The sequence below is a fragment of the Colletotrichum aenigma genome, assembly GCF_013390185.1.
Source record: "Colletotrichum aenigma strain Cg56 chromosome Unknown KSG_Cg56_contig12, whole genome shotgun sequence".
NCBI lineage: Eukaryota > Fungi > Ascomycota > Sordariomycetes > Glomerellales > Glomerellaceae > Colletotrichum > Colletotrichum aenigma.
The window spans coordinates 179605-205539 of record NW_023500918.1 but is presented as its reverse complement, the minus strand read 5'-3'; the positions used below and the strand labels follow the sequence as shown (position 1 = coordinate 205539).

Sequence of the window (25935 nt, the reverse complement as noted above, 5' to 3'; positions counted from 1 at the left end):
CCACCACATTTCGCAACCTCGTCCACCGTGTTGTAAGTCAGCCACAACACCCCGGGGTAGGCCTCCTCAGATCTCACAGGCGTGCAGCTCCATGCGTAGAGCCCTGAGATATTGTCTCGTCCTCGGCAACACCTGAGCCATTGTATGCGGACCAATGGCAAGGCTCATGTTTTGATTTGTACAGGGCAGCCTCTGTCGTTGGGACGAGCCCGGGTCATAATTCGATGTCTGCCTTTGTCGTGGTGCAGACTCTCAAGCGTCCGTACCTGGATCTATGTGGACGAAGCACCCGGATGCATCGCCCAGCACGCAAGTTGGTACTTTTCAAAGGTCAAGACGAGTCGGTAGACCCCCATGAGAGGACCTGAGTATTGCAAAATGACATCTCAACATCGGGACAAATTGACCTCTGGGCAGACCATTACGGACGCTCTCATCGCTGCTACCGACTCCCCAATGCCAGTACTGACGGTTAGACGGTTGGATGGTTGCAGACATGGTCGATTGAAACGCTTGTGAAATGTCTTGCTGATGCGTCACGCGAGGCCAAAAGCTGACCGATGTGTGTTTTGGCCAGCCGCATCCGAGTCCAGCTCCAAACCAGCGGCAAGCATAAGCTAATTGTTTCAAACACCAGGCGTTGCCCGCAGCATGATGAATGTATTGTGTGGACATCGATATCACGATAGAGGAGGAGGTCGGCCCGGAGATCGAAGCCGAGGTGGAGGGTAGACCCCAAGAGTTTCGGTGGAGAAGAAGGCCTCTAAGCACAATTCCGAGCGATCTCGCGGGCAGAAGAACATCCGTTGTGGTCTGGATGGAGTGGACGTGTACTCGCGATCGAGAGATGGATCATCATCAGGAGACAGGCCATCGTGGCAACGAGGCAATTGATCTTTGAGGCTTCGCAAGCCATCATCCTTGGTGCAGATCACCGCACTGCTGGCCATTCCTCGACGGCGGTGGATGCAGTTTTCGCATACACTCCCCTTCTCGTCGCAGTCAATCATTGTTTTGGGCTGTCTTCTGCCTTCATCAGATTTCTTGTCCGTAGTCCCACACTTCAGGCAAATCCGGGCTGCCATCAGATCATGGTGGAGTGGGACTTGTGTGGGGAAGGAGAAAGGGAAAGAGACGCTTGCGTGGTGAGATCGCAAGGAAGGTTGTGTTGGTTGGCTTTGGTTGTGGCCAAAGTGACCGTGACAAGGATTCGGTCGACATTGGAGGTCTGGCAACAACCAGGGTGTTGGAAGTCTGAACACCAGAAAGGAAGAGGTGGGGAGGTCGCATGGTGAACGAGAGGGAAGCCGACCGCGAGAATTGGGAGGCGACAAAGGTACAGGCACCATGTGGAAAGAGCCCGCGCTTTTGGGTGCCTTCCTGTTGGTCTTTCTCCCAATTGAGAACCTTGATGGTGGGGAAGGTGACCAACCGGTGTCCCGTCCTCTACCTTCCTGACCCAAGGTAAGGAAGGTACTCACTTCCGTTCAGCAGGTCGGTGTAAGGCAAGGCACGCGCCGACGACTCGGCCAATGATTGGAGACCACTCGATCCCATTTATGGGGCTTGTGTGAAATTTCCCATGGGAATGCTGCCCTCGTGCCTCAAGACCCGCCTCTCAAGGTAGTGTCGTCCATCTCTGAAGATCCTTCGAGGTCGCCTTTTGTTCTCCTCCACGCAACCATGCCTTGCCGCATTGCCCTAACGGCTTTTCCCAGCAAAGAAAACCGCCGCAGACTGGACCGACTCGTGGGATCAAGCCAGCAACTGCAGAGGTAGGTATAGTGGTACTCTGCTGGAAGGCAGCCACCCCGCGCAGGCAGATCATCTGCCCGGCGGGTGGGTTATGTAATGGAAGGCACGTACGTGGGTCCCTCTTGTGCTTGACGGTGTGTTTACATAGATCAGTGGCAGGCAGCGACGGCGAGCCTGCCCCGTCCGACCTTGGTTCCCTGCCGTTGCTGCTTCCATGTCAACTTCATCCGGGTGCATGAACCCCACCTGCCTTGTCTGTCTCCCGCTATTCCTTGTCCCCCCGTCTCCCATCTCCCATGTCGTCGCCATCATCCAACGTCAATTCTGCACCAACGCCGCCAACTTCTTTTCCGTACAAGACTTCAACAACGCCAACACAAATCGCCCTATCCTTATCACCAAATACAAACTATCCGGCATTCTTAACGGCATCTCCAGATACGATTTCTATCCGGTGTGCGTATGGGTACGTCGCTGCAATTGGCCCTCCTCTATTTCGAACATGTCGAATAACACAACCACAGGCCACACGGCTACCTTGTACCAAGGCGACAAACTGCTTGCGTCTGACGGCGAAAACACGAACCAAACCCACCTCTTGGACCCAATCATGTTCGACTTGAAGACGGCCCATTGGACACAACCTCTTCTCGAGTGCCTCGTTCCGAAAGGACCAGCATGGTTTGCTGCTGTCCGCCACCAACGATAGTTGCCATCCTGATTGTCAAGCACCGATTACGGTGTTTCTCATCAACATCCAATATTCAACATCATTTCCGCAGTCTTTTCCATCATCACCATGGACCACAGAAATAGCAGTGTGTGGCTCGTCTTGCTATTGACGCCGGCATGGCGGAGGGAAACCCCGCAGCTCGCCCAGCCCAGCCAGCCTAACCAAGACGGTTGTCCCTAGACCTACCAGATTGCCTCGGAAGTGCAGGGCGAAGGCCGACTCGGCGAGCCCACGCCCGCTCTCTGCCACACCGGAGCTGGAGTCAACAAGGTCATCAGCGAGGACAAGAACGCAGAGGCTGAGGTCAAGACCATCATCAAGACTGTCGAAGCAGAGTCCGCGGTCGAATTCGACATGAGAGAGGAGGAGCCCACGGGAAGCGGTGGACAGGAGGTAGACACTAACAGCCACTGCAGGTTCTGGGTGCATACTTCTAGATAGGCCAACCTCACGAAGCAATGTATCAATTCTTCTGACGATCCAGAGCATCTTCGATCTGCTTTCTGTTGTGATTGTTATGGGCGTCTCCCTTGTCCGCAACGCTGCTGCGACTCGCCGTCGACACTGTCTTCTTTTTGACGTTTTCACTGTATGTATTCCCTATCCTGCCCCGCCGCACAGCCAGCCAGAAATCTTCAAATATCTGTCATGAACGATGGCAATTGTCGGCTGGCCGTCGAGGCACTTGAGCAGCGGTACTTATTCGTTTTTGGGTGTGCAACATTGTCATTCCTTCAGTCGTGCACCCAGCTTGACGGAGGAGAAATGTATGTGTGTGGACTTTCTGGGATTCTCGACTGTCTTTTTTGACGCGCAAGACTTTCAAGGGCAGTCAATCTCGCGGGCGCGAACCTTCACTCTCATTCACGTAGTGTTGACATAACCAGCAAGTGTTTGTTGTCAGCTTTCCGGGAGACTTGTTGAGCCAGGACTCCTCAACAGGAAAATGTATTCCGATCCGTATCAGAAATGAGGAGCAAAACGCCGACCTCGAGCATACAGCCTTGAAAACCCACGAGAAACCAGTTCAGGTGTCATATTTTGTGCCCTCTTGCAGGGTGGACAAAACGCCCCCTTACGGAGGGCAAAACAACAGCAGGAAAGCAAGCCAGCGGAGGAAACGTCATCATGGAGATGCGATTGCCGTGGGTTTTCAGTGAGTCATCGGACTTTACTCGTATACTGATGTAACTGTTCAGCTTCAACCTGAAGCGGAGGGGCTTCGAAACAAGGCAATGTCTTGGTGGGTTCATGGCGGCTCATCACCATCATCTAATTCTTGGAGAAATATCTCCCGCGCCATTTCAATTGATGGAAGCGCAGGTTTCGGCACGAGGAGTATGCTGTGCTTTCAGCTCAATTTGATCATGACCGTTCTGTGGCTTTTGACACGTCAACCACACGACTCGGCGCCAAATGCAGCACGCTGGCGATTTCCAATGGGCCACAAAGAATTCAGTTTTCTTCAACGCCTCGATGTGAGATGGCTGTTTTCATTCACACGGACTTACAACCCAAGCTCCAGCTCCAGCAAAACCGCATCACGATACGTCATTGCTTTCCAACTCTCTACCGGCAGACATGAGCACGGGGTGTTCTTGTTGCCAAGACATTATGCGTATTTGTTGCAAGTCGACCTTTGATACGTCGGGCAAACGCCGTGAAAGAGTCATGACAGAAAGCTGAGGAAGGCCTTAAGACTACTTATACTAGCCTGTATTGGCATCTAGATGCAGCAGATATTAGTGCAGGCATCTTTTCAAGGCGTAAACGAGCAGCCGGCTGTGGGATTAGCAGCGTCGGGCTGTTGTAAAGATGAGCTTTGCCGAGTTTGTCTTGGACACAATGATTTGGAAGCAGCGATGTTTGGTCCGAAGATTCGTTGCAGGGGAGGCTGGTTAAGTCTCATGCATCTTGTAAATAACCTGACCATAATCTGAGGATAATGTCTTTCGCGCAAGATTTACGCCATATCAGGCATTTCCACAGTCGCCAAGCGTCGGGCAAATGCCCACACACATCGGACATGAGAGGAAATTACTCCCATCAACCGAGGTTATTGTCGGACTCGTTCCGGCCAAACGAAAACGATTTAGGCTCTGGAGCAGCCACCGTTATTCAACACGTGAATCGTGGCTCTCCTTCACGCACCGTGTCTAGGTGACCAATGAGTCCAGGCACCTCCTCCATCAGTGCGGCTCTGGCAGCTAAACAAACCTGTCATCCCCCCTCTAGGCACAGGCAAAACGTCCTGCACCATCTTCAACCACCTACCGTATCAGTTCTCGCAACAGCATTGCCTCCGAACACAGTCTGAAGCGATCGTTCACTGACGCACTCTCTCAGAACGTTGGACCTCACAGCCAGCCAAAGCAGGACATTCTTCCCGCTGGCGTGATCAAACAGGATCAATTCCCGCCGATGAGACTGCTTGGCGAGAAAAGACGCGAGGAGAAAGAACGGGGGAAAGCTAGTTGTGTCGGCTGGTTGGCTTGGTTGATAGATGGTATGGGTCAAGCCGGATTGCCAGGTCAAGCACGGTCGGCTAGTCAGGCAAGACTGCCGCCGAATCAGCGGAGTGGGACACTGGAGGAGACATAATAACGAATCGTACTATGCCGCATGTTGCACTCTTCCCTGGTTTGCAGGACCTGGAGGCATCTATCTCGTTCTCCCCGTCTTCTATGGTTGATGTACAGTTGTGCAATGGATTATATGATACGTGGTATGAAAGTATTTGCAAGTCTAGCATCGCCTGTTCACGAACGAGAGACGCAAGCTTCAAGCAAGAGCAGACATTGAGGCAAAAATTGATTTCAATGTGGTATGTAGCATGGAACCTTGGAAAGTGACCCCGCCAAGTTCGTATGAGCTCGATGGGAGAAGGTCCAAAATGTTCAACTGTACGTAAAGGCCTCTATACTTTCAGGTAACTCCAGTCCCTAGTTCAGAACAGTGTGCGGCTTCTCGTTGGTTTATAGAGTGGTAGTGTAGGCTTCGCTGAGAAAAGGTAGCCCGTAGGAAAGTCCGGAGTCGGGGGGAACCCTGGCAACAAAAGTCAGCCGCTGGAAGTCGTTAGACGAGGGCGGAGAGGGTAAATACCTCAAACAGCTCATTTTCGTGGATATTTACGGCATACAAAGAGTCGATCTACCCGACGACCTATTGACTAGCTTGGTGAGAGTGCTAAGCGAGGTCAGCAGTAGCCCCTTCCACCAAAGTTGCAAGTTCAGCTGCAATTGAGATCTACACTGAGTAAAATGCGTCGCTGCCACAAAGAATCCCCTTGTCGTTGATGGAGTGCATTCGTAAGTATGGTATGCATTTTCCTGCCAGCTTCCAGGTTTCCTTCTACTCTACCACGTCTCTCAGAAGATAACAGGTTCATTGCCAACCGAGTCAACCATTTCTCGATGGCGCGTATTGAATGTTCGGCAATGACACAAGCCTTCAGGGCACCAGACAACGCCATCAACGGCGACTTTGTAAAGCATTAAGCACTATTTGACCCTTTGAGCCTCGATGATTGATCTTCTTCATAGCCATGGAAAGCATAATCTCCCTAAAAATTGTCATATGATTCCTGACCAGCAGACTGAATGGCCCATGAGGCTGGAAGGAGATGAGATGCTTCGCTTCAAGAATCGATGGATTTGACGGCGTGGAAGTGCTGCTGATGTACGATATGTAATGGCCAGTAAAGGTTGCGACCGTGATGTAGAATTCATCCCGGTTCAGCGAAAGCATAAACCGATGATGTGTTTTGTCGAGGGCTTCATGCTCGTCAGACGGTGGACTTTTTCGCTGTTAGTGAAAACGCACACGGCCAGCCATCCACGGAAAGCATCCCCGGGCACTCACTGCTGGTTGTCCATTACAAACTCCTCATAGATGATGGCAGCCATCTCAGCCGTCTCCTCTCGGCATGTGGCGGCCAACTTTTCAGCCCGACAATATGGCTTTAACTCAAAGGGCAGGAAGCCCCTTTTGTTCCGAGAACCGTCATCGCCGACTTCGTAGAAGGCCCCGTCGGTGCGGGCGATAAAGATTGGGGGAGGAGATGGAGCGGTGCCAGAGGCAACCGGGTGTTTGCCGCCAAAGCGATAACTGGCTTCCTCGGTAACGACTTCCAGGTACCGAGTCCACACGAAGGTAAGATAGTGTGGAAAGAAGGCGTAGAAGAAGCTGGAGAAGAAGTTGGACGTTTGTACTTCGTACTTTGTGCGGGGTTTCCGAAGAGATATTGTTGACGATGATTCCGGACGACCGGCCACCTGCGCAATGGGCTCAGCCTCACTCTCCCCGCCAGAAGAAAAGGCCGGGGATTCAGGAGGCGAACGAGTCGGGGTGGCGCTTGCACCGTCTGCTTGTGATTCATTAAGCGGCGTTGCGGGGCTCTCCTTGACGCGGACCTTTGAGGGCGTTTCGAGCTGCTGCGACATGAGTAAGCTGGTGATGTCTACAACACCTAAGTCCAGCTCTCTAGAGAATGAAGGCGAGAGTGGAGGTTTATCATAGTCGAGCGGCAGGGCGCCTTTGTTTTTGATGGCATTATGAGGCGGCGTGCTTGCCACCACCCGTTCCGGCGCAGCAGGCTTAAGCAGCTTCCACTGACCCAAGGGTACGACGAAGCTACTGAACTTCGGCTCGATCGCAGGGGCATTCACAAGGGATTCATCGGATTGCGAGGCTGGGGTTTTGTTGCTCGAGCCACAGATGTCGTCGAGAAAGTTATGAAACGTGTCCGCTTGACTGAACCCGTGTGTTACAACTTTATTGATCAATTCCGTGAAGTCTCCGATGAGGCCGGTCTCATAGAGGTTCTTGGTCGCTTCCGAGGCGAGCTTGTCGGGCAGCCAAACAGCACGCAGTTGGAGAAACGCGCTGTGGGGTATCTTGGAGCCTGATGTAGGCTCAATTTCGCCGAGTGTCTTGTTGCCGATGCCCTGCTGAATGACCTGGGCTTTCCATGCTGTCAAGTCACGAGGAACCGGAGCCATGAAGCGTGATCAGCTTCGGAGAAGTTGAGGACTGAATAGGACTGAATTGATCCACCACCGTTTGAGGGATCACGATCCCACTTTGGACTCAATCGGGGTGGGCGCACGGGCCACGAACGGTAGAAACCTGGTTACATAAGCTAGGAGCCTCTGACTCAGCTGCTGTGCCTGGAGTGCTCCTCCTTCAGATGACTAAGGTGGTGCCAACATTAGCCACGTGACCAGGTGACACTGGTTACCTGGTGTGATGCTGCCAGGTCTGTGCTTTTGGTTCCAAGTAAACAAAGCGCGTCTGTGCCACTCTCAAAGCAAAGCCTATACAAACCACTTGCTACCACCACAATCAGTCAATCACCAAGCATCAATCTTGCGCCCTCCCTTTCACATCCATCTTCCTCGACTCCTGCCTGCAGTTAGGCACAGCCGTTCACCATGAGCATTGTTTCCGCCAGCGACAGCGACAGCAGCAGCACTCCAACTGATGTCTCTGCCAGCAACCGCTGTGCTAGCAAGGTCTGCGCAGCACTCGTCGCCATCCAACGCTACGACGACTCCGTCTTCACCAACCCCATGCTAGAGAAACTCGGAGTCTACACGACAAAGAACCACGACCATCCACGGTGGCTACCAGATGCATCCTCCATTCCATCTCCCTATCTCGACCGCAGCACTGCCGACCGCAATCCAGCCCTGCGTCCCCCCCAGAAGCTGCCTTGGGACGCAAACCGCACCGCCCTCGAATGGGCCACCCATTTCTCCGAGATGGCAACCCTCCTGGCGCGACCAACTGCCGACGCCCCCCAGCCGGCTGCAAAACCTCCCCCAGACTCGTCCGCCCGTCCAAGCCCCCTCAATTGGGATAACCCGATGGAGCGTTTGCTCGCCAAGGGAGAGGCGTATCCAGATTACCAGACTTGGCGTTGGAAGGCGACGGCCTTGCTTCGGGCGAAAGGTGAAGGCCCCAACGGCTGCAGATCCGTCGGCTGCGTTGCCTTCGACGACTCCTGCGATCCGCTTTCTGCGCATCTTCCATACAGACGAAGCGAGCTTCTCTGCCTGGTCACCCTCGTCTGCCACGCAATGAGCGGCAAGCCTCTCAATACACCCATCGCGGTAAGGTCATCTCCGCAGGACTCTCTCTACCTTCTGTCCTGATCCTTTCTCCCTGGATTCCTCAGTGTTTCTGTTTGAGCGTGTGCTGACTTGCTCTTTCCTCACGTCGTAGGCCACCCTCCTCATGTTCACAACCACCACGCTCCGAGTTCTCCAGATGCGAATCGATCCAAACGATCATGACGGTCCCGACGGTCCCAATTTGTACATCACCACGAGGGACACTCTTTCTCTCGACAAGATCACATCCGAAGCCGGCTACGGCGATTGGCTGCAGGTGATTTCGTGGCTTCGCTTCCGCTTCGCCTCCCACCAAGCTACGCCTTCAGAGGAGCTTTTCCCCAAGGATGATGGTTCAGAGACAGCAAGCGACTGTGGAGATGACGGTGGGTCTCCGTCTTCTTCGCGGTCTGGGTAGGTCACGAAGAGTTCGTCCTGGTGCCAGGCTGGTTCAAGCCGTCGAGCGGACCTGACTCTCTGGCTGTGGTTCGGTGTTTCCGTTTGTGTTTTGGTTTTTGGAGCAGCCAAGGTCTTCTGGCAGCAATGTGGCGTTGTTGGTTCATGGACATGTGGATGATACCCCCGTAGGCATTACTTGGCGTCATGGAATTCGAACCTGGTTTGAAACAGACATTGATCTCACTGTGATTCTCCACACCGCCTTGCTCTTGCCTCTGTGCGGCCGCTCTTCTTAGTCGAGCAAAAGATTCTCTCGGTTAGGAATCGTTTTGTCGGCACCCGCACCGCAGCTTCAAGTCACGGCTGTCAAGATCGAAGGCGCCTCATTCAGAAATCCCCTGAGCGAAGCATGGCAGCGAGGCAGGCGACGATGTCGCTCTCCCCGAGCCAGAGCTCGTCCGTCAGCCAGATGGACAGCGCGGCCTCTTCCTGGTCCTTGACGTAGACGCTCTTGACTCGTCTCTCTCCAGCTGACATGGCCTTGGCTCCGGGCCAATTCTCATGGCAAGCGAGTGATGTATACACTTCAGAGCCGTAGTTTCAGCCCAGCTGTCTGTCTTAGCTGGATTGTTATTATTCGCCCTCAGCGTGGCGGAGACGCAAGCCGGAGAGTTGCGGTTTCCTGTCTTCATGCGAGACAACCAGGACTTGTTGCTATTGGGATTACGATCTCCGGCCGAGCTGTGGCCAGCTGACAGCTACACCCGCGAGGAGCTTCACGTTGCCGGTGCTGCTAGATGACCTGGTTCCGACTGTTTTGCTGATTTCACATCAACTTGGGAACATATAAGATGCGTTCTATTCGCTTGATTTTGAGCATTCAGTCGCTCTGCGTTGAGCAATCTCATCCAAGACCTCGAATCCCAAACCACGTTGATCGAAGCCGGAGACGGATGAAAAGGAATGCTCGGGCATGCGCGTGAATATGGCTAGGCCCGTGTCACTGAAATTACCTGGAGTTGAAAGCGGGATTCGCAGTTGGTGACGACGTATCCTGCGGTGCACCCCGGTCATCATCGAATGAAAGTAGATGGAGAAGGCGAGACCGATGTTGGCGGAGGATACGTCTCGGGCCGCATGCAGATGAATATGTCGCCGCGCTGGAGTTGGTCGACGGCGATGCTGAAGGTCTGGACTGCTCAATCGTCCTGGATGACATGCGGTGATCCCTGAACGCATTTGCCGAAATGCCGCCGTGTTTTGCTCAGGCTGAGCAGCCGGCTTGTTCGCACTGCTCAGTTGGTGGCCTTTAAGTCCACGAGGTTTGGGTGTTGCGAATCTGAGGGATAACATGGACACCTGAGTCGGCACGAGTCCATCAAGGTGTCAGTCCCATTATGTCTTGCCGTGAAGCCATTGGGGAGGAAGAGGAGACAACAAGAGCATCACTGAATCCGGCGCCGGGCCCGAGTCCCCACTTCGCAGCCAGGCGCGCCCGGCCCTCGCAGCTACAGGAATCAAGCCACTTCAAGCCACTGCACGCAGCTTCAATCCCTCCGCCTCCACCTCTCATTGCATCTGCATCTGGACACAGAAAACTGACCAAGACATTAAAATCATTTCCATTCACCAGTGACTTCAACCCCCATGGAAAGGTTCATGGAGACTGGGCTGGGTATTGAAATTACTTGAACACGAAGAACATTCCGCCTCCAAGCGGAGCGTGCAATATCGGCACGTTTAGTATGGGACCGACAACCGTGAAGAAATTCAAACCATGGCATCCCTCTCCACAAGGCTCGTAGTGCGACCGGCCAGACGGTGAAGGCCCCAAACCCTGACAGACCATTTCGACCAGCGGGCTACGCCAACGCGTCGACTCGCTGTCTGGTCAGGATTGGCCAAGAGTCCTCCAGAGAAGATTGATGAGAGCAATTTGGACGACCAAGGGCTGATGACAGGATACTTGCTACCCGGGCAGTGTCTGCTACACGCATGTACCCCGTAAATCCTACCAAGATCCCCTTGATTTCCTATACTAAGGCGACAGAATTTCTTATCTGCTTGTTGTCGTCGCCCCTGTCGTTATCGTCGTCCCTGTCGTTATCGTCGTCCCTGTCGTTATCGTCGTCCCTGTCGTTATCGTCGTCCCTGTCGTTATCGTCGTCCCTGTCGTTATCGTCGTCCCTGTCGTCGTTTTCGCCCCTCTCGCTGTCATCAATATCGTTGTCGTCACTATTGTTGTCGTCGTCATCTATCATCAGACCGAAGTATTGAGGGCACTACTAATGAAGTCATAGGGGGGCCCTGCCCCCCGGTAGCAAAACTCGATGACAATGCAAAGAACGAATGAAGTGAAGCAGCAATCACAGGGACGAGCACATTTGAAAAGTCAATGATTGTTCCACGCTATTTATTACTCCGTCTGCTTGGCCAAAAGCATGCGCGAAAACCCGCCATGCGAGCTAGTCTCTACTTCTATTCCCTCCCCTCCCTTGCCTTTTCCTGATAGAATCCGTTCCCAAATGCGCCGACGTATTGCGCGTGCTTGTTACACGGTGCGTCCAGACGGGTGAACATGGGGGATACCGAGCGGATTCCCAGACGCTGCTATCCATCTGGGCGCCGTCAATGTTGCCGACCGGTGCTTAGTCACCGATTACCATATGGTAATCTGGTAATCTGGTAATTTCACCCACCCAGCCATGCCCAGCCCACTTGTTCATCCGGCTGGCCTTGCCAGCAAGATCTGATGCTTCCGTGAAGACAGGCAATCTAACCTTCTTCTCTACCAGGGCCTCCAACCGCTCGGCGGAGATTGACAGCTTCTGCTGAGCTGGCTGAGCCGATGAGGCACGACGAGCCAGCTTGGAGACCTCAGGCGCCGCCTCCTTCTTCACAACGATGGCGGCTTGCAAATTTGGGTAGTGTTTGCAGTAGGGCGGGTGGGGTATTCTTCTTCCCTTCTAAATTTTTCTTCGCAGTTTGCCGCCTGGAGGCGCACCTTGTTGACTGGGCGTGATGACATCTCCCCCCACGCCGACCATGCGACGCGGGAAGTTCAGGGTCAACGACCCAAGAGATGGTGTCGTGTGTTGAATACTTCGTGGAGAACAGCGGTAAGCCTTGCTCGTCCTTTCGGACCGGGACCCGTCACCTTCGGCTGTGCGCGTGTGCGGTCCCAATTCGAAAATGATCAGGTCTGAAAGATACGCCTAATGCTCGTTCTCGCCGCCAAATGCAGCCCATCACCCGCGGCTAGGTCTAATGTGCCGTCTTTAAGTCGAACATTATTAGGTCTGAAAGATATATCTGATGGTTGTTCTGGAACAGGGCCCGTCACCTGCGGTTGTATCTGAAGTTGCTGCCGTTGAATCAAATAGAGCTAGGTCTGAAAGATACGTCCTATGCTCTTTAAGGCTTGCTCTCGCTGCTAAACGTGAGTGGTTTGTCGCCTTGGTATAAGGTAGCCGTGTGGCCTGTATTTGGTTGTTAGACGAAGAAGAGGCAGTGGCATCTATGCTGCAACTACGTACCTATTGGGAGTTTTTTCATGGCACCTGTTGCATGGGAAATTGAAAGCTAAAGCTGAAATTTGCTGCCGAATAATGGTGGTGTGGGAGAGGGAGCTGCCCCCCGCAAGCGTACTGTCTTCGCTGAAGATGAAGTTCGACTTGGGGACCAGGTCAGCAGTAATCAGAGCGACGAAGCAGTCGTTTGAGGTGACGAGGTTGAGATTGGGAGCCCTGGGATTGCGGCTGCATGGATCCTGCGCGGAAAATGTCGTGTACGCGGTCTTCGCTGATGACGAAGATGGACTTGGGGACCAGGTCAGCGGTAATCAAAGCCTGAGTGCCAAAGTAGGCGTTTAATAATGTGCGAGGCAGGCTGCGGCTGGACCCTGCGAGGAAAAGGCAGCGCCCCCTTCAAATACCCCAAAGATTGACCATAGAGGTTTCTCTGCGAGCCATCCTGGCCCTCACATGTTTCCCCGTCAGGGTTATGCGGCAGTCAAAAGGGTGTGCCAGTAGGCGGCGACATGGAGTTGGTGGAACAAGAATGGATGGAAATCAGGCTGGATGGATGGGAGATGGATGGGGGGATGGATGGGAGGATGGAAAGGTAGACGTGGTTCGCAGCACCAGCAGATACCCAGGTTGAAGGGGCAGGTACGCTATGTCGCTGCCTTCCGCTGGCAGATGTGAACATGGTGTAGAGCAGTCACGAACACCATGTTGAGCAGTCACATGCAGAAATCGTAAGCGACATCGGGAAGGAGAGCAGTGGCTTGCGGGGATCACAAGCGATATTGGGCAGGAGAAGCAGGGCCCAGGGCAGGTCCCAATTCGAAGAAGTTGAACATGGGAAGGGAAGCATTCTAGGGTGCACATGCGTCCAACAGCAGCCCACCTTTTCCGGCCTGTGAAGCTTCCAAGAGGCGATCCGAAGTGGACCTTAGGAAGACCGACTGGACTTGGACGCTGCTTTCGCATGAAGGATCGGGCTTGGAATGATCCTCAGGCTTTCTCTGTGCAGCTGCAGCAAAGTCACGAAAAGATGGGCGTTGGTGATGAAGTTCGCTAAGACGAAAGGCGACGTGAAGTCTATGCACTATGTCCCTTACTTAGTGCCCCTAACAGTAACCATCAAGTGCTGGCCTCCGCCAGACCACCAAGGTAACAGCAAATTTTCGCCAGAACACTACGTCACTAGAGCGTTCTGGGATTCTTTTTCGCCAGACCACCAAGGTGCTGGTGTTTTGGCTTTTTTTCCGCCAGTGGGTACTTTCCGCTAGTGCACTACGGTCCCTCTGATTGGCCTACCCTTTTGATACCGACGGTATCCTAGCAGTGAATCGTCTCACTGGTTGGCCTGCCCTTACGATACCATCAGTATCCAAAGGCTGGCCAGTCACATCACTGGTGTTAGTGAACTAGACCACCAAGGTACCACATATATAGTGCACCCATCGCGTGGGAATTTGTGCCCCACCATCAGCATCCCACTGATGCAGAAATTCTGCCCAGGTGGCATGTTCCCCAGAAGTCCACCCTACCCACCCACGTCGACAACCCAGCACCTCAGACACCACCCAGCCAAGTGCTAGATTAAAAACCAATGACACGACGTCCTCTGTGGCAATGGCATTGTGGATGGTTAGGTGCGGTGCAAAGTTGGCACCAATCCTATTAGTGTCTGAGATTCCGAGGCCAGCCCGGATTCACACAAACGCTTGGAAAACCTCAAGGTTGGGAGAATACGAGTGGCAATCTTGGAATTCTGCAATTTCAATAGGGATATTCGAACGACAAACTACACGTCCAAGAGAAAGCAAGCTGTGAGCTCCTAACGAATGATTCGTGCGCCAACAGGAAAACTCCACCATCAAACGCGCTCGCTTGACAAACTGCGCGTCCAAGTGAAAGGCTGCAAACTTCTATCAGATGATTCCTGCGCCAAGACAAAAAAACGTCTAACACTGAACGCGCTCGCCTCACTTCATGCTGCAAGCGCGCCTCGAAGCTTCTTGTAGTCTTGATAGTTCCTGCTTGACAACTCGGCGTTGCCAAGTAGCGTCTCCGCGTCGATAACACCTTGCTCCGCCGTGACGACCACCTGACGCTGCTCAGCGACAGCATCCTCAGCCTCTCGGACCTTTTTATTTGCTGCATTAACCTCTATCTTTGCGCGGCATATGAAATTTTCGACGAAGAGCTGGTGTGCTTCTTTGGTCTTTTGCAACGCATCTCAGCATGAAGTGGTGTCGCTGTGCTTGGCACCTCGCTGGGTTATCTGAGAGGAGGCCTATAGGACATTTCCCGCCCACTTCGCCATCTGTTCGCAGCTTGACTTAGACTCCGCCTGCGACGTGCGTTCATTCCGCAGTGCCTTGGTTAGGGTCCCGAGAGCCTTTGCAGCTCCCACCGACCGTGCCCTCGCTGCTTCCAAGTCAACTCTAAACCTATGGATGTCCTTCTCGCTCTCTTGCTCCGATGGCGATGGTTCTTCCAAAGCTGCTATCTCTTTCATCAGAGCGTCCAACTTCGCGCGTCGGTCAAGAGATGGTGTAGTGCGAATGAAACTAGCTGAGTCGGGCTGATTCTTGTTAACTTTGAGTCTGCAGCGTTTCCTGAGGGGACTGCTTTCCTCGTCTCTGCTGCCGCTGTGTTGGGATCGCCTGCGTCGAAGACTGATCTTCAGAGTCGGTGTCATCGCCGCCCCAGATTCGGCATCTAATTCACGGTCTAAATATCCATTTGATACCGACTTCAGGCATGGATTCGGATTTGCAAACGTGTCGGAGTCACGTTGGGGAGGGCGAGGCACTGTGGCGGGCGATTGTGTCTGCGGAGGCGGGAGACTGTTGCTGACTTGTACAAGCCAATGAGGGACTTTGGAGTGGATCGGCGGCTTTGCTAAAGCTGTTCGGACAAGGATCTCGCGAGCGTGCTTTCCACTTTTGACATCGAGGTCCGCCAGGGTGAGGTTGCCCGCAAGGAGGTGTTGCATCCCCAGCAGAGCAAAAGCGCCGCAGCTAGTATCGTTATCCTGTTGGGGGCATCTCTGTCGCATCGTTAGCTGCGAAAACCGATAACAAACGACAAGCACTCACTGGTGTCGAAAAGGAAAAGTCAGGTCCTAGGACGTGTAGCGACAGCCAGGGAACAGCCGCCTCTTTGACATCTGGCGAGGCGCCTGACGACGAGATGGAGTCGTAGCTGCGGACGTAACGGTCGGCGAAGCAAATGTCGAGGAGAATCCAGTGCTGCAAGCGTCTTTGGTGAACCATAGTCACGATTCGGTCTTTGCGTCTGTTCTGGAGAGTTGACGGTAGACGTGCGGGAAGTCTACCTGCAGGTTGCAAGTAGAGAGGGTTAACAACAAGGATTCTCAGTTCCACGACCATTGAATTTAGTAGGAGGAGTTAGAGCACTTATATGCTGTCGTCAGTCAACCGATCCCTATTACTCAGTTGATTGACTGCTTTTGGGAGAGTCTTGAATGCGATGGGCAGATTTTCTAGTATTGGGATGTTAGCTTCCTCCGATGGATTTCCGACGAGGGAGTCGCTGACGACGTGGTTGGCTTCTGCCGCTGACTCGGCATCGTTGTCTTGGACAGCATCAGCGACATCCACGACGGCTTCTACGCTGTCCCCGTCGTTTCTGATGTTGGTGAAGGGGGGCTCATCGTCGTCGGTGTCAAAGTTGCTGAAATCGTCGTCGTAGTCGCGATCTTGCATCGAGCTGACGGTGGATGCGCGGATATACTCGTGATGGATCACGGAAACCTGGTTCGGCCCGTACAAAGGAGAAGAGTAGACTTGGCGCAACCGAGTTGTCGCTAAATTCATGCTTGTGCTTCCCAGACTCTCGTCGTCGCTGCTGTGGTCTGCTGCTGCTGCTGCTGCTGCATGCCGAGCGACCTCGTCGTTAGCCGTAGACTGGCGATTTTGATCTTGAGAAGCGGAAGAGATCGCCCCACCCCGCTCGCGGAGAAGTTGCACAGCGCGTTTCGAGACTGCTTTCGTCCACCGAATTGGCTGACCATGGCAAAGCACGGCGGCCTCGCGGAGGAGTCCGCCCTCGTCGTACCACGTGCGCACATCGATGTCGGCTTCGCGGCAAAGACGGGCCAGAGTGGCCATGTAACTGAGTGAATTGATTGATAGCTTGTGATCAGCCCGACCGACTTTTCCGGGGCGGATGCGGCTGAACAATGGCGGCGGCAGCCAGGCTCTGCCACCCCAGGCGGCATCTAGGGTCTCCTCGTAGCGGCGGGCCTTTCCCAAGTTCTGGGTCGGGGCCGCACTCTCGGGCCTGCTGCGGGCAACAGCGCGAGTCGCCCTTTTTATCAAAGGAAGGTTCGCGATAGTCTTCTCGGCAACTAGAGTGCGGTCAGGTGTTGTTATTGCTGCCAGCTGTTCGTTGACAAACTTGGACGTCTTACGACCGGGCCTGGGGTCTGTGTCGGTCACCTCAGCGGAAACTCTGTGGTATGGTAAATTTGGACTGGGCTCCTCTGCGGCGTTCAAGCTCGCCCTGGCGTCATCATCTGTGGCGATATCGGCGCTGTCTTTCGAGGATTCTGGCGATCCAGAGCCAATCGATGGGATTGTCTGTCGTGGTGGTGGTGGTCGAGGTCGAGGTCGCAGAGTTCGGAGCACCGTCCCCTCGGGAGCCATTCTGAAAGTCAAGCGTGATAGCGGTGAGGGTGATAGTCGAACGGGCCCGCATGGATAGACGATGAACGTGGAACGTTCGGAATAGAAAGAGTGATGTAATGGCACGTTGCACGCGAGGGCAGAAAAAGATGGTGATGGGTTGAAGGTTGAGATCACGAGCAGCAGTGGCGGAGAGACATTTCCCGTCAAATGTGATAGAGAAATGTGACGGGAAGGAGTGGAGGAGGTCTACTTCCGATTGCCGTGTCTTCCTGCCATCCACGTCCATCCACGGGCCTGTACATCTCCCTTCCGTCCTGCGCCTGCCATGGGAAACGGCGAGGGAAAGAGGAAAGAAGAAGGAAAGGGCACACGGCCAGCCACATAACGCGATTGGCCAGCCTTAGGATACCAGCGTTATCGTTAGGATACCGTTGTTATCATAAGGCTTGGCCAATTAGAGAGCTCTAGTGGCTGGGCCATCCATTCAGTGAGAGAAGCAACGCACTGAGTAGCTATACACCTAGCAGCCACGGTCTTGACCGATCACCTGCGCAACTGAGATTCACGGTATCCGCGTTCAATAGTATCGACGGAAGTCATCGGATGGATTGTAACAGAACGCAAAATCCGATCGGGAGAAATATCCTGCTTAACGTGCATTTTTCCCGACGAGCATGGATGGCGGTGCGTTTCTTATAGCGCGGGACAGCAACCCAAACTCAGTGCACCAACCGTCCTGGCCGGGTGTTGCCACTTCAGCAGGCAGTGAACACTTCGCTGGCAATCGGCATTGCGCGAGGCCAGCCGGACGAGTCCGCTCCCGTCACCGGCGTCCTGTCTGGTCTGAGTGCACCGTAGCCTGAGTGGAGCTACCCTGCCGGACGGGACGCCGGTGTGGGATGAATCTAACTTTCATCATCAGAGTTGCAGCGTGCGTTAGGGCAAGTTTGACATTGCAGTTACCGCCGTACGCTCGCAGGAGAAAAAAAGCTGTGGACATCCTTTGGATATGGAGGAATGAGACCTAGACGGTGGGCAATGAACTCGTCGGCAAGAACACAGGTGTTGGCTTCGATTTTAAGTAGGTCGATAGCGATTATCAGGACCTAAGCCTGGATGACGCGCCGCAGCGAGTTAGCAAGTATGAGGTCGCAGCTATTGCACCTCCTTGCGCGACGTGTCCACACAACTTCGCTTGTGACAATCAATCGCGCGCGTAGTCATTGCTTGTGCGCGAAGTCTTCAAATGACCTGCGCGTCCCTGCGCGACATAGTGAGTCTGCTTCTAGTGATTAGCGTGGGCGGCGACGCAACGACGGGGGTCCACTGATGCCACTGAGATGATTGGCTACCCTTACGATACCGTCGGTATCATAAGGATGGGCCAATCAGAGAGACGGTACGTACACCCTTAGGATACCGCCAGTATCACAAGGGCAATTAGAGACAATAAACTAGCAGCCGTCCAACGACGCCCGACAAACTTTCTAGCGGATGTTGGTGCCTGTGGGGGCGGTTCGGCTCGACGAGGATGAGACATTGTCGTCAATTATGCCCTTGTGACGCCTAGCAGGTTGGGCAAGGGGGGTCTCAAGAGATGTATTGGAGTTGTCGCTAGTCTCCGATACCTTCTTACCAGTTAGCACGGAGCCCCTGTAGCGAAATTTTCAAGCACATGGAAGCACAGTGTTTCTCTGAACCCCTTCACTTGCGGCAGTTGCAAGGCTGGGTCCACTGAGAAATCCGTCCAAGTGAACCTCCCGAACGGCGGTGCCATGGATTACAGGCGGCCTTGACTTTGGCTCCCGGCGGTGCGGTGCCGACACTGACTTCCTCAGGTCAGGGCACACAGTGCCACTGTGGTCTATGCAGTCCACTTGCACCGCAGCACCGCTCTCGCTAATACCCCACGGGACACAGTCCACACTGCAGTGTGCACGCTCGTTCATGCCCCACTAAATGGCTTCACCTGATTAGCCAGACGCAGCATTCCTGTGCGAAATTTCGCACGATCCCCATAATTCTCTCCAGTAGAAATGCCGGACAGCCTTCCTCCTCTAGCGCTTAGTAGTGTGGTAGCTTTTGACGAGTCTACGGACCCCTTGCGTGAGTTCCAGGGCATAAAGGCGTGGTAAGAAAACGCTGACAGATTCTGAGGTTGTTAGTGTGTTGGAGTGTTAGTAGATAGGTGTTGAGATTGAAAGAAGCGGCGGCAAACGGACAAGAGGGGCATGTCTTTGGTCAGCTTTCAGTACGTACCCTAGCCTGACCGTTTGCTCGACATCGACGCCGGCTGGTGCCTTGCTTTTAAAACTTAACTGTCTGCCTCATTGCAGTCCATGTCTCGCTTTTCCATCCACAGCAGGCCGTCCTTTCTAAACTCGCTCGTCACTGGCTAGACACCATCGCCATGTGTCTGACGAATAGATACAAGGCCCCGTATCACCCTGGCCTTCCCATTCCATGTGTGCATCTTGGCTGGTCAAATCCTGTGGACGGCCCCTTGCCAAGTTCAAGACAGATAAGCTGCTGCCGTTCCGGTTCGGCTCCGACTGCTCGCGGGCCATGTAGCAGCGCATTGTGCGGTACTCTCTTCAACCCGACCAGGTCCGGACCAAGGCTGAGAGACCCATGTTCAATTCAACGTCAATTTTGACACAAGTGCGACGTGATACTGATATGGACGCACAATGATCCCCAATTACCAACTCTGCGGTGAGGCAGGAGATGGGAAAGAACACGCATCACTTCTGTCCTCTCGGAGAACTAGGATCTGCGTCTGAACGCGGCATATTAATACCAGGTCCAACAAGCAGATCGCACGGGCGGCAGGGGCCAAGGGCCAAGAAGGGCATAGTCTCAGCCATATGGGCCCAAATACGCTTCTTCTAAAGTTTACATCTCTGCTGACCAGATAGCCTGTTCCAGGCAGAAGAGATGAGGCGGTTGATAAACCCTGCACACTGCGAAAGCTTTCCATTTATCTCTCCTTCCTAGTCACTGATCTTCGTAGACATATCCATGACTTTGATATCATTAAATTTGCTCCGATCGTGGTATGCTAGCACGAAGTTCGGTATCTGTATAACCCATATACGAGGGAGCTCCTCGCCCAGAAAACCGCGCCTTTTGCATATTTTACAACTTGTCTTGAGATCGGAAACCGCCGACTGAGGCCCAGAGTCTAGTCGCAAGCAACTTTCAGTAGAAGAGTTGAAAACGTCAGGCCACGGTAGGAGATGGCAGAGGTTTCTCCAGTTTCATTCTCTTTGGTGGTGATTCGAGTGATATGGGTAGCATTGTGGCGATCGCGTGCGTGTCGCATGTGAGAAAGAGTATAGATTGGAGATTTCAATCATAATCATTGCCTAGCTAGTCAGTAAACATACAACTCACAACATCTCATGACGTCCATCCAGTATATAACAGTCTACAATTCATACTGCTAATTACTTGATCTCAGCAAGGATTTCATCACAATCCTCGTTCACAAGGTTCTTATCAATCTCTTAATGATTTGCAGGCCTCTGCCTTCTCAGTTCGTCCGGCTAAGCCTCTTGCAACACCTCATCAATAGGCAGAGCAGGCTTAAGTTTGCACGAATGAGCAGCAGATCACTTAATGTTATTATCTTCTGCGGAGATTCATAACAAGACAGCCCTAGAAATATCATAGAAACGATCAATGCGGAGAAAAGGGGCAGGGGACGACAACAGAGAATCAAAACTCCCTATTCTATCGAGGGCGTGGATTTGCCGGTGTTGACAGAGAGGCCTAGATCGATCTTTCAAAGTTTAGACCATACAGGATATCATAGAAGCATCATTGCGGACACTACTCGTCAGGTAAGAGGCATTGAATATTGCTGCCGGAAATAGGCCCTCACCATTATCAGACCCAAGGAGTAGGGTTTTAAGCTGGAATATATCGGAGTAAGGCATTGCCACATCGTACAACGGCGACTCAGGGGTGTACGGCGGAGATAGCTTCATATCATCTTGTGTGGAAGCAATGCCCAGCTCAGGAGTCAGCACATACTCCGTCCGAAAGTGTCCGAGCTGATGGAGTGTACGCGAAGACGAGACAATCCCGTCTGGAATACGGAGACTTTGGACGGAAGTGAATCCTCGCAGACCAAGATAAGATGTGAGGTTGAAAGGGAGAAGAAGGACGAGAAGGAGTCGGGTTGGTGTAGAAGAGTGCTTTTAAGTCTGCCATTGAGAGCACGCACGGGAGCAGGGGTAAGTAACTCCCCGAGGGAAATGTCTTGTCTCTGGGTTTCCAGAAAGAGCAGAATACCGGACGCCACACCGCAGTCACCGATGAGATGATGTAGGAGCAAATAGAGGGAGCTGCATCCTGGCCAGTTCTTGGAAAGCCAATGGTCTTCACACTCCCACTCTACATGCAGACTACTAGCGACAGCTTTTACGTCCCTCTCTTGCCAAGACTCCGTCGCAAAATGCGTTCATCACACATCCAGGCGGCTGGCGAGCAGGCATCTCATAAGTTAGGCTTGTGCTTCAGGGATTCGAAACGCGAATTCGATCAAAATCTGCTCGGTCGGCTTGGCTGGCGGAGTTTTGACTCGGCTGCAAGCTCTAATGCCTGCAATCACTTCCAGCATCGAAGCCAAAGACCCGCTGCCGCCGAGCCAACAAGATGTAAGATAGCCTATCACATTGCTTTGAGTTGGTGACTAATAACACCTGCGAGAGGCCCCGGTTTCGAAGCCCGATTAGGTCCGTTTTGAGAGTTTCTCAGCCAGAGGCGAAGGAGTTCGACAAGGTACGTCAATACGCAAACGGCGGCATGGTAGGGACGACCAGGAAGAGGACGACGACCGAACTAATTAGTCAATGCTGGAGCGATGGTGTGGGAGATGGGGATACTTCCATCCTTCAAAATTACGTCTCGTCATTTCCTTTCCTGAATTGATTTTCGCGGTCTGAAGGAACGGATATGCTGAGCGGCAGTCTCTAGTGCAATTGCGGCCGTGGGGACCCTTCGTGCGGGACACATGACATTGCTCAGGGGGCCTAAATCGACATAAGTCCCGTCGCAGGTTATCCCCCTTCTTGCCTTAGCCCGAAAATACCATCCATCTTTGGCCTCGCCACGGGAGCCGATTCAAACCAGGCTGCTTGGGACGGAACGGGAGGTTATTTCTTGACGGGATGGGATGGGAGCTATCCTCGCAGTAATAAGGTCCCCTCATGCTGATCTTTTCTTCTTCTCTTTATCTTTTTGGGCTTCTTTCTACGCTCGATCTCAGTGACACACCCGCCTGATAGCACTGATCACTCCCATCGGACACAGATTCGGCCAAGGGCAACCTGGCGAGATTTTGCAGCATCATTGTTTGACTTGTTGTAAGCGAGCAAAGAAGGATGCCGTTCTGTTGGAAAGTTTGCCGCTGAATGGCGGAAATGAGTCGCGATATCGCAGAAAGGAACACAAACGGGCATGTGCAAGTATCCTTGTAGGTATTTGGAATGGTGAAAACCAGGCTAGCGGCTGAGATGATTAGGAAAGCGATCCAGCCCATGCAACTCGACCTCGCATTCATGCGCTTGGAGCGCGTCAACGATGAACATTAGACATAATCGCGGAAATAGACACTGCGGACTTTTCCGAGACTACCATGTTCCGTTACCGCGGCAGCCTATTCCCATATCCTCCGCCTGGTTGACGCAAATCTCGCGACATCGCCGGGATGACTCCCACCCAACATGGTTGAGTAAAACCTTGGACCAGATGTTCATGCCGCGACGGCGGAGTTTGAAGATGCACACTCTTGACTGCAACGGATGCAGATCTACAGACTTATGGAGTCTTCTGTTCCACCTAGCTCAACTCGCACTCACAGGCAAGTCCAGCCTACGACATAAGCGGCCGAAATCAAGGAGCATCGGGTATTTGTGCCAATGTATTTCGCCAGGATATACTAAGCTATCCATCAGTCGCCATAACACTCTGACTTTGATGTTGATCATTTCCCCCAAACTAGCCTGTCCGACAACGTTGAGTGTTGTCAACTACTACATCTGGAGGCCGTCGCTATTCCCACACACGCTCCACATTGTTCCAGAAGTACTGCAATGACACGATCGTCCAAGTGGGCGCTGATAAATTGCGCGATCACCTGGCGTACTAGAATCCCGACATTCCGTCTCGCACAATCAACGGATGCCATGCCGCGGTGGGATGCCTCTTAGTGGGCACTCAAAACTTTCTTGCGTGGGATCTGATACAGTGTTCAGAGACTCAACGAAAGAATTGAGCCGTGCTTCGCCTTTGAGACGCCAGATGATTGGCAATTCTTCCCAATATAGACGGGCACTATCACATCAAACAATTCCGCGAAAGCGACGGCACTGCATCTGGAAGACAAGAAACCCCAAACTCAACAGAAGAGGCGAAAACTGGCAATGCCGTCCACAAGCGAAATCCTTAAGACCGTGTGGCTAGCCTTTCTCATCGCTACTGATAACGATAGAGGCGCTCGAAACTGAGTTTGCTATAGGCATAGGCTTACGCGTCCTGAGGTTCAAGGCGCCGAGATCGAGTAAAGTTTGCGGAGAGCTATGGACATGTTTCCCTCAGTCAACTATCTCAAACCTACCCGGGTGTTTGTGTCGGCGAAGAATCTTCCAGCGAAACCCCATTTGCTAAGACTGCTGCTGAACACCCTCAGGGTTCGCAGTCAAATATTGAATGCAGCCCACCCAAGCCATCCTCAGGTCAGATCTGCTCAACTATCTTTGACTGCCTCAGTTATACAACCACTCAATTACCATCCCCTGATCATCAAGTATTACTCAATATCTTAAAATGGAGAACAGGCTCGCTCAACTCGGCTTGAGGTTACTCAACTATCCCAAATCCTTTGGAAAGCTGAGATGCAATCCTTCAACATGCGCAATATGCTGAGACTATGATTCAGAGTTTATACATTCTCTCACTGTGAGTCTCGTAAGGTATGGTAAGTCTCCTCAAGGTTTCAATCACCGATTTTAATCACATCGAATCTCCTCTTTTGCTACTCGCATCTTAATGACAATTTCGATCGCAATGTGAAAAGCTTAAAACCCATGAATTAGTCCCGAAACAGTGAGATAAATTTCCCGAGACTTCTAGTGCGTATGAGGCATGTTATCCGTGGCAATCAGAGGACATGAATCCCACAGGCCACACAGCATGAGTTTTATTAGTGCTTCTACCGGTGCCGCCGCCCGCGGTCAGCCCTGCACCTCTGTCACCATTGCAGGCGATCGATAAAAGGCACTCACGCGACGTGCTGGACATGTCCTTCCACAAGCAGGAGGAGCTTGAAGAGGGTGGCGATGAGAAGCACGTTTTCTGGGGCTTGTGTGCCCATGAGGCAATTGCGCTGCGATTTGTGGCACGCTACAATATTGCGTGCGAGCTGCCACTGATCATCTCCTTGTTTCTATGGGTATTGCCGACTGCCACTGAAACTTTTTAGAGCAACGAGGACGTAAATGTGGTTTTACTCTTCTATTTGGCCTGACTTTCATCCTTAAAAGCTTTTTCTGTGATCTGGAGAAATCTCCAGGAGCAGCTCGCACAAAGATCGAATACTCTTGCTGTGCCGACCACCGCCGGAAAACGTGACGGTCTTGATGAGCTGGAGGGCATGTATCAGGGCGGGATTGTGCGCCGACTCGGATGCAATTTCCTCCCTGGTCTGCGCGGCCTCGGTTGCAAAATCTTCCAAGTTCTAAGTTTGCGAGAGCAGTGTGCGCATATATCGGCGGCCGCGCAAAATTCAGGATGAGTGAGTCATACCAGTCTTTCGAGTCGGGTGCGATGCAGGCTTTGCCGCCGCAGACTGTTGCCGTTGGTAAGAATGCGTTGTGCGGCGCGACGACGGCGGCCACCGCTTGGGCTACGATACTGGCCAGGTTCTGGCTGCCTTCTTTGGAAGTCGGCCAGGGATCTCCATACGGAGGCAGCGTTGTGAATGGGGTTGTTGGAGGCCATTTCAAAGTGTATGAAGAGCCACCCCATACATACCCATCCACACAACTCACCCCTCGACAAAGACTACTGAAACACCCTGCATCACTGCAGCAGCAACGCCACAAAAGAGACATCTCCCGAACCAGACCCCACGATTCTCCCGTCATGGCGCCCAGCTGCATTCCCACAGTCCATGTCAGAAACGTTGCTCGCAGCAGAAAGCCTGCGATTGTGCGCGATGACCCTTCGCCATTCAACAATTTCAAGGTTGGCCAGAGAGCTGAACTCAGGGTGAACAATGATACGATAGTGTAGATCTTTATCTATCGTGGTGGATTAATGTTTCGACGAACAACGTGGACGCGATGGCAAGTTTCTGTCTTGCTCAACTTTGGCAAACTTGGAAAGGCCACTCCCTTTGCCCTGAATGCCAACGGCCAACCTATGCTTCTGCGCGTGTGGAGCTAATGCGTCTAGATAAGATCAGTCTGGCTCATACGAATTCAACAGGCGAAGGCGGAGTTGACGCCAAAGGTGCAATTGTGCAATTGCAACCGGTTGCATCGGAAGCCGACGGCATTTGATCATGTTGAAGTTTTCATCGTTATCCGAGCCAAAATCATCAGGATTCAGCAATTTGAATTAGTTTTGTGTTTCGTAATCCGTCATATATCACATTGAAATGTTCACAAGTGACACTGCGGCATGCGCAGGCGACGATGCTATACTGATCATTTAGGAGATCTCATAGGGAAAGTGCATATGCCACACAAAGTTTGCGT

General features: G+C 52.8%; 5 protein-coding genes across 5 annotated transcripts; 2 read left to right on the top strand and 3 right to left on the bottom strand.

The window, feature by feature from the left end:
• Positions 1 to 1969: 1969 nt before the first annotated feature.
• On the top strand, positions 1970 to 2929 carry CGCA056_v014986 (uncharacterized protein; the record flags this gene model as incomplete). Its single annotated transcript, XM_037330228.1, has 2 exons — positions 1970 to 2221; positions 2669 to 2929. 2 exons carry the CDS (start codon positions 1970 to 1972, stop codon positions 2927 to 2929), a joined length of 513 nt encoding a protein of 170 aa, XP_037171359.1.
• Positions 2930 to 5959: 3030 nt separating this feature from the next.
• On the bottom strand, positions 5960 to 7488 carry CGCA056_v014985 (uncharacterized protein; the record flags this gene model as incomplete). The annotated part of the gene is made up of 2 exons (XM_037330227.1): positions 5960 to 6284; positions 6350 to 7488. The coding sequence occupies 2 exons, from the start codon at positions 7486 to 7488 to the stop codon at positions 5960 to 5962; spliced, it is 1464 nt and encodes a 487-aa protein (XP_037171364.1).
• Positions 7489 to 7920: 432 nt separating this feature from the next.
• CGCA056_v014984 (uncharacterized protein) lies at positions 7921 to 9019 on the top strand (the record flags this gene model as incomplete). The annotated part of the gene is made up of 2 exons (XM_037330226.1): positions 7921 to 8601; positions 8714 to 9019. 2 exons carry the CDS (start codon positions 7921 to 7923, stop codon positions 9017 to 9019), a joined length of 987 nt encoding a protein of 328 aa, XP_037171365.1.
• A 5480-nt stretch (positions 9020 to 14499) lies between these two features.
• Positions 14500 to 15790, bottom strand: CGCA056_v014983 (uncharacterized protein; the record flags this gene model as incomplete). The annotated part of the gene is made up of 3 exons (XM_037330225.1): positions 14500 to 14733; positions 15373 to 15564; positions 15614 to 15790. The coding sequence occupies 3 exons, from the start codon at positions 15788 to 15790 to the stop codon at positions 14500 to 14502; spliced, it is 603 nt and encodes a 200-aa protein (XP_037171366.1).
• A 144-nt stretch (positions 15791 to 15934) lies between these two features.
• CGCA056_v014982 (uncharacterized protein) lies at positions 15935 to 17185 on the bottom strand (the record flags this gene model as incomplete). Its single annotated transcript, XM_037330224.1, has 1 exon — positions 15935 to 17185. One exon carries the CDS (start codon positions 17183 to 17185, stop codon positions 15935 to 15937), a length of 1251 nt encoding a protein of 416 aa, XP_037171367.1.
• Between the last annotated feature and the right edge of the window lie 8750 nt (positions 17186 to 25935).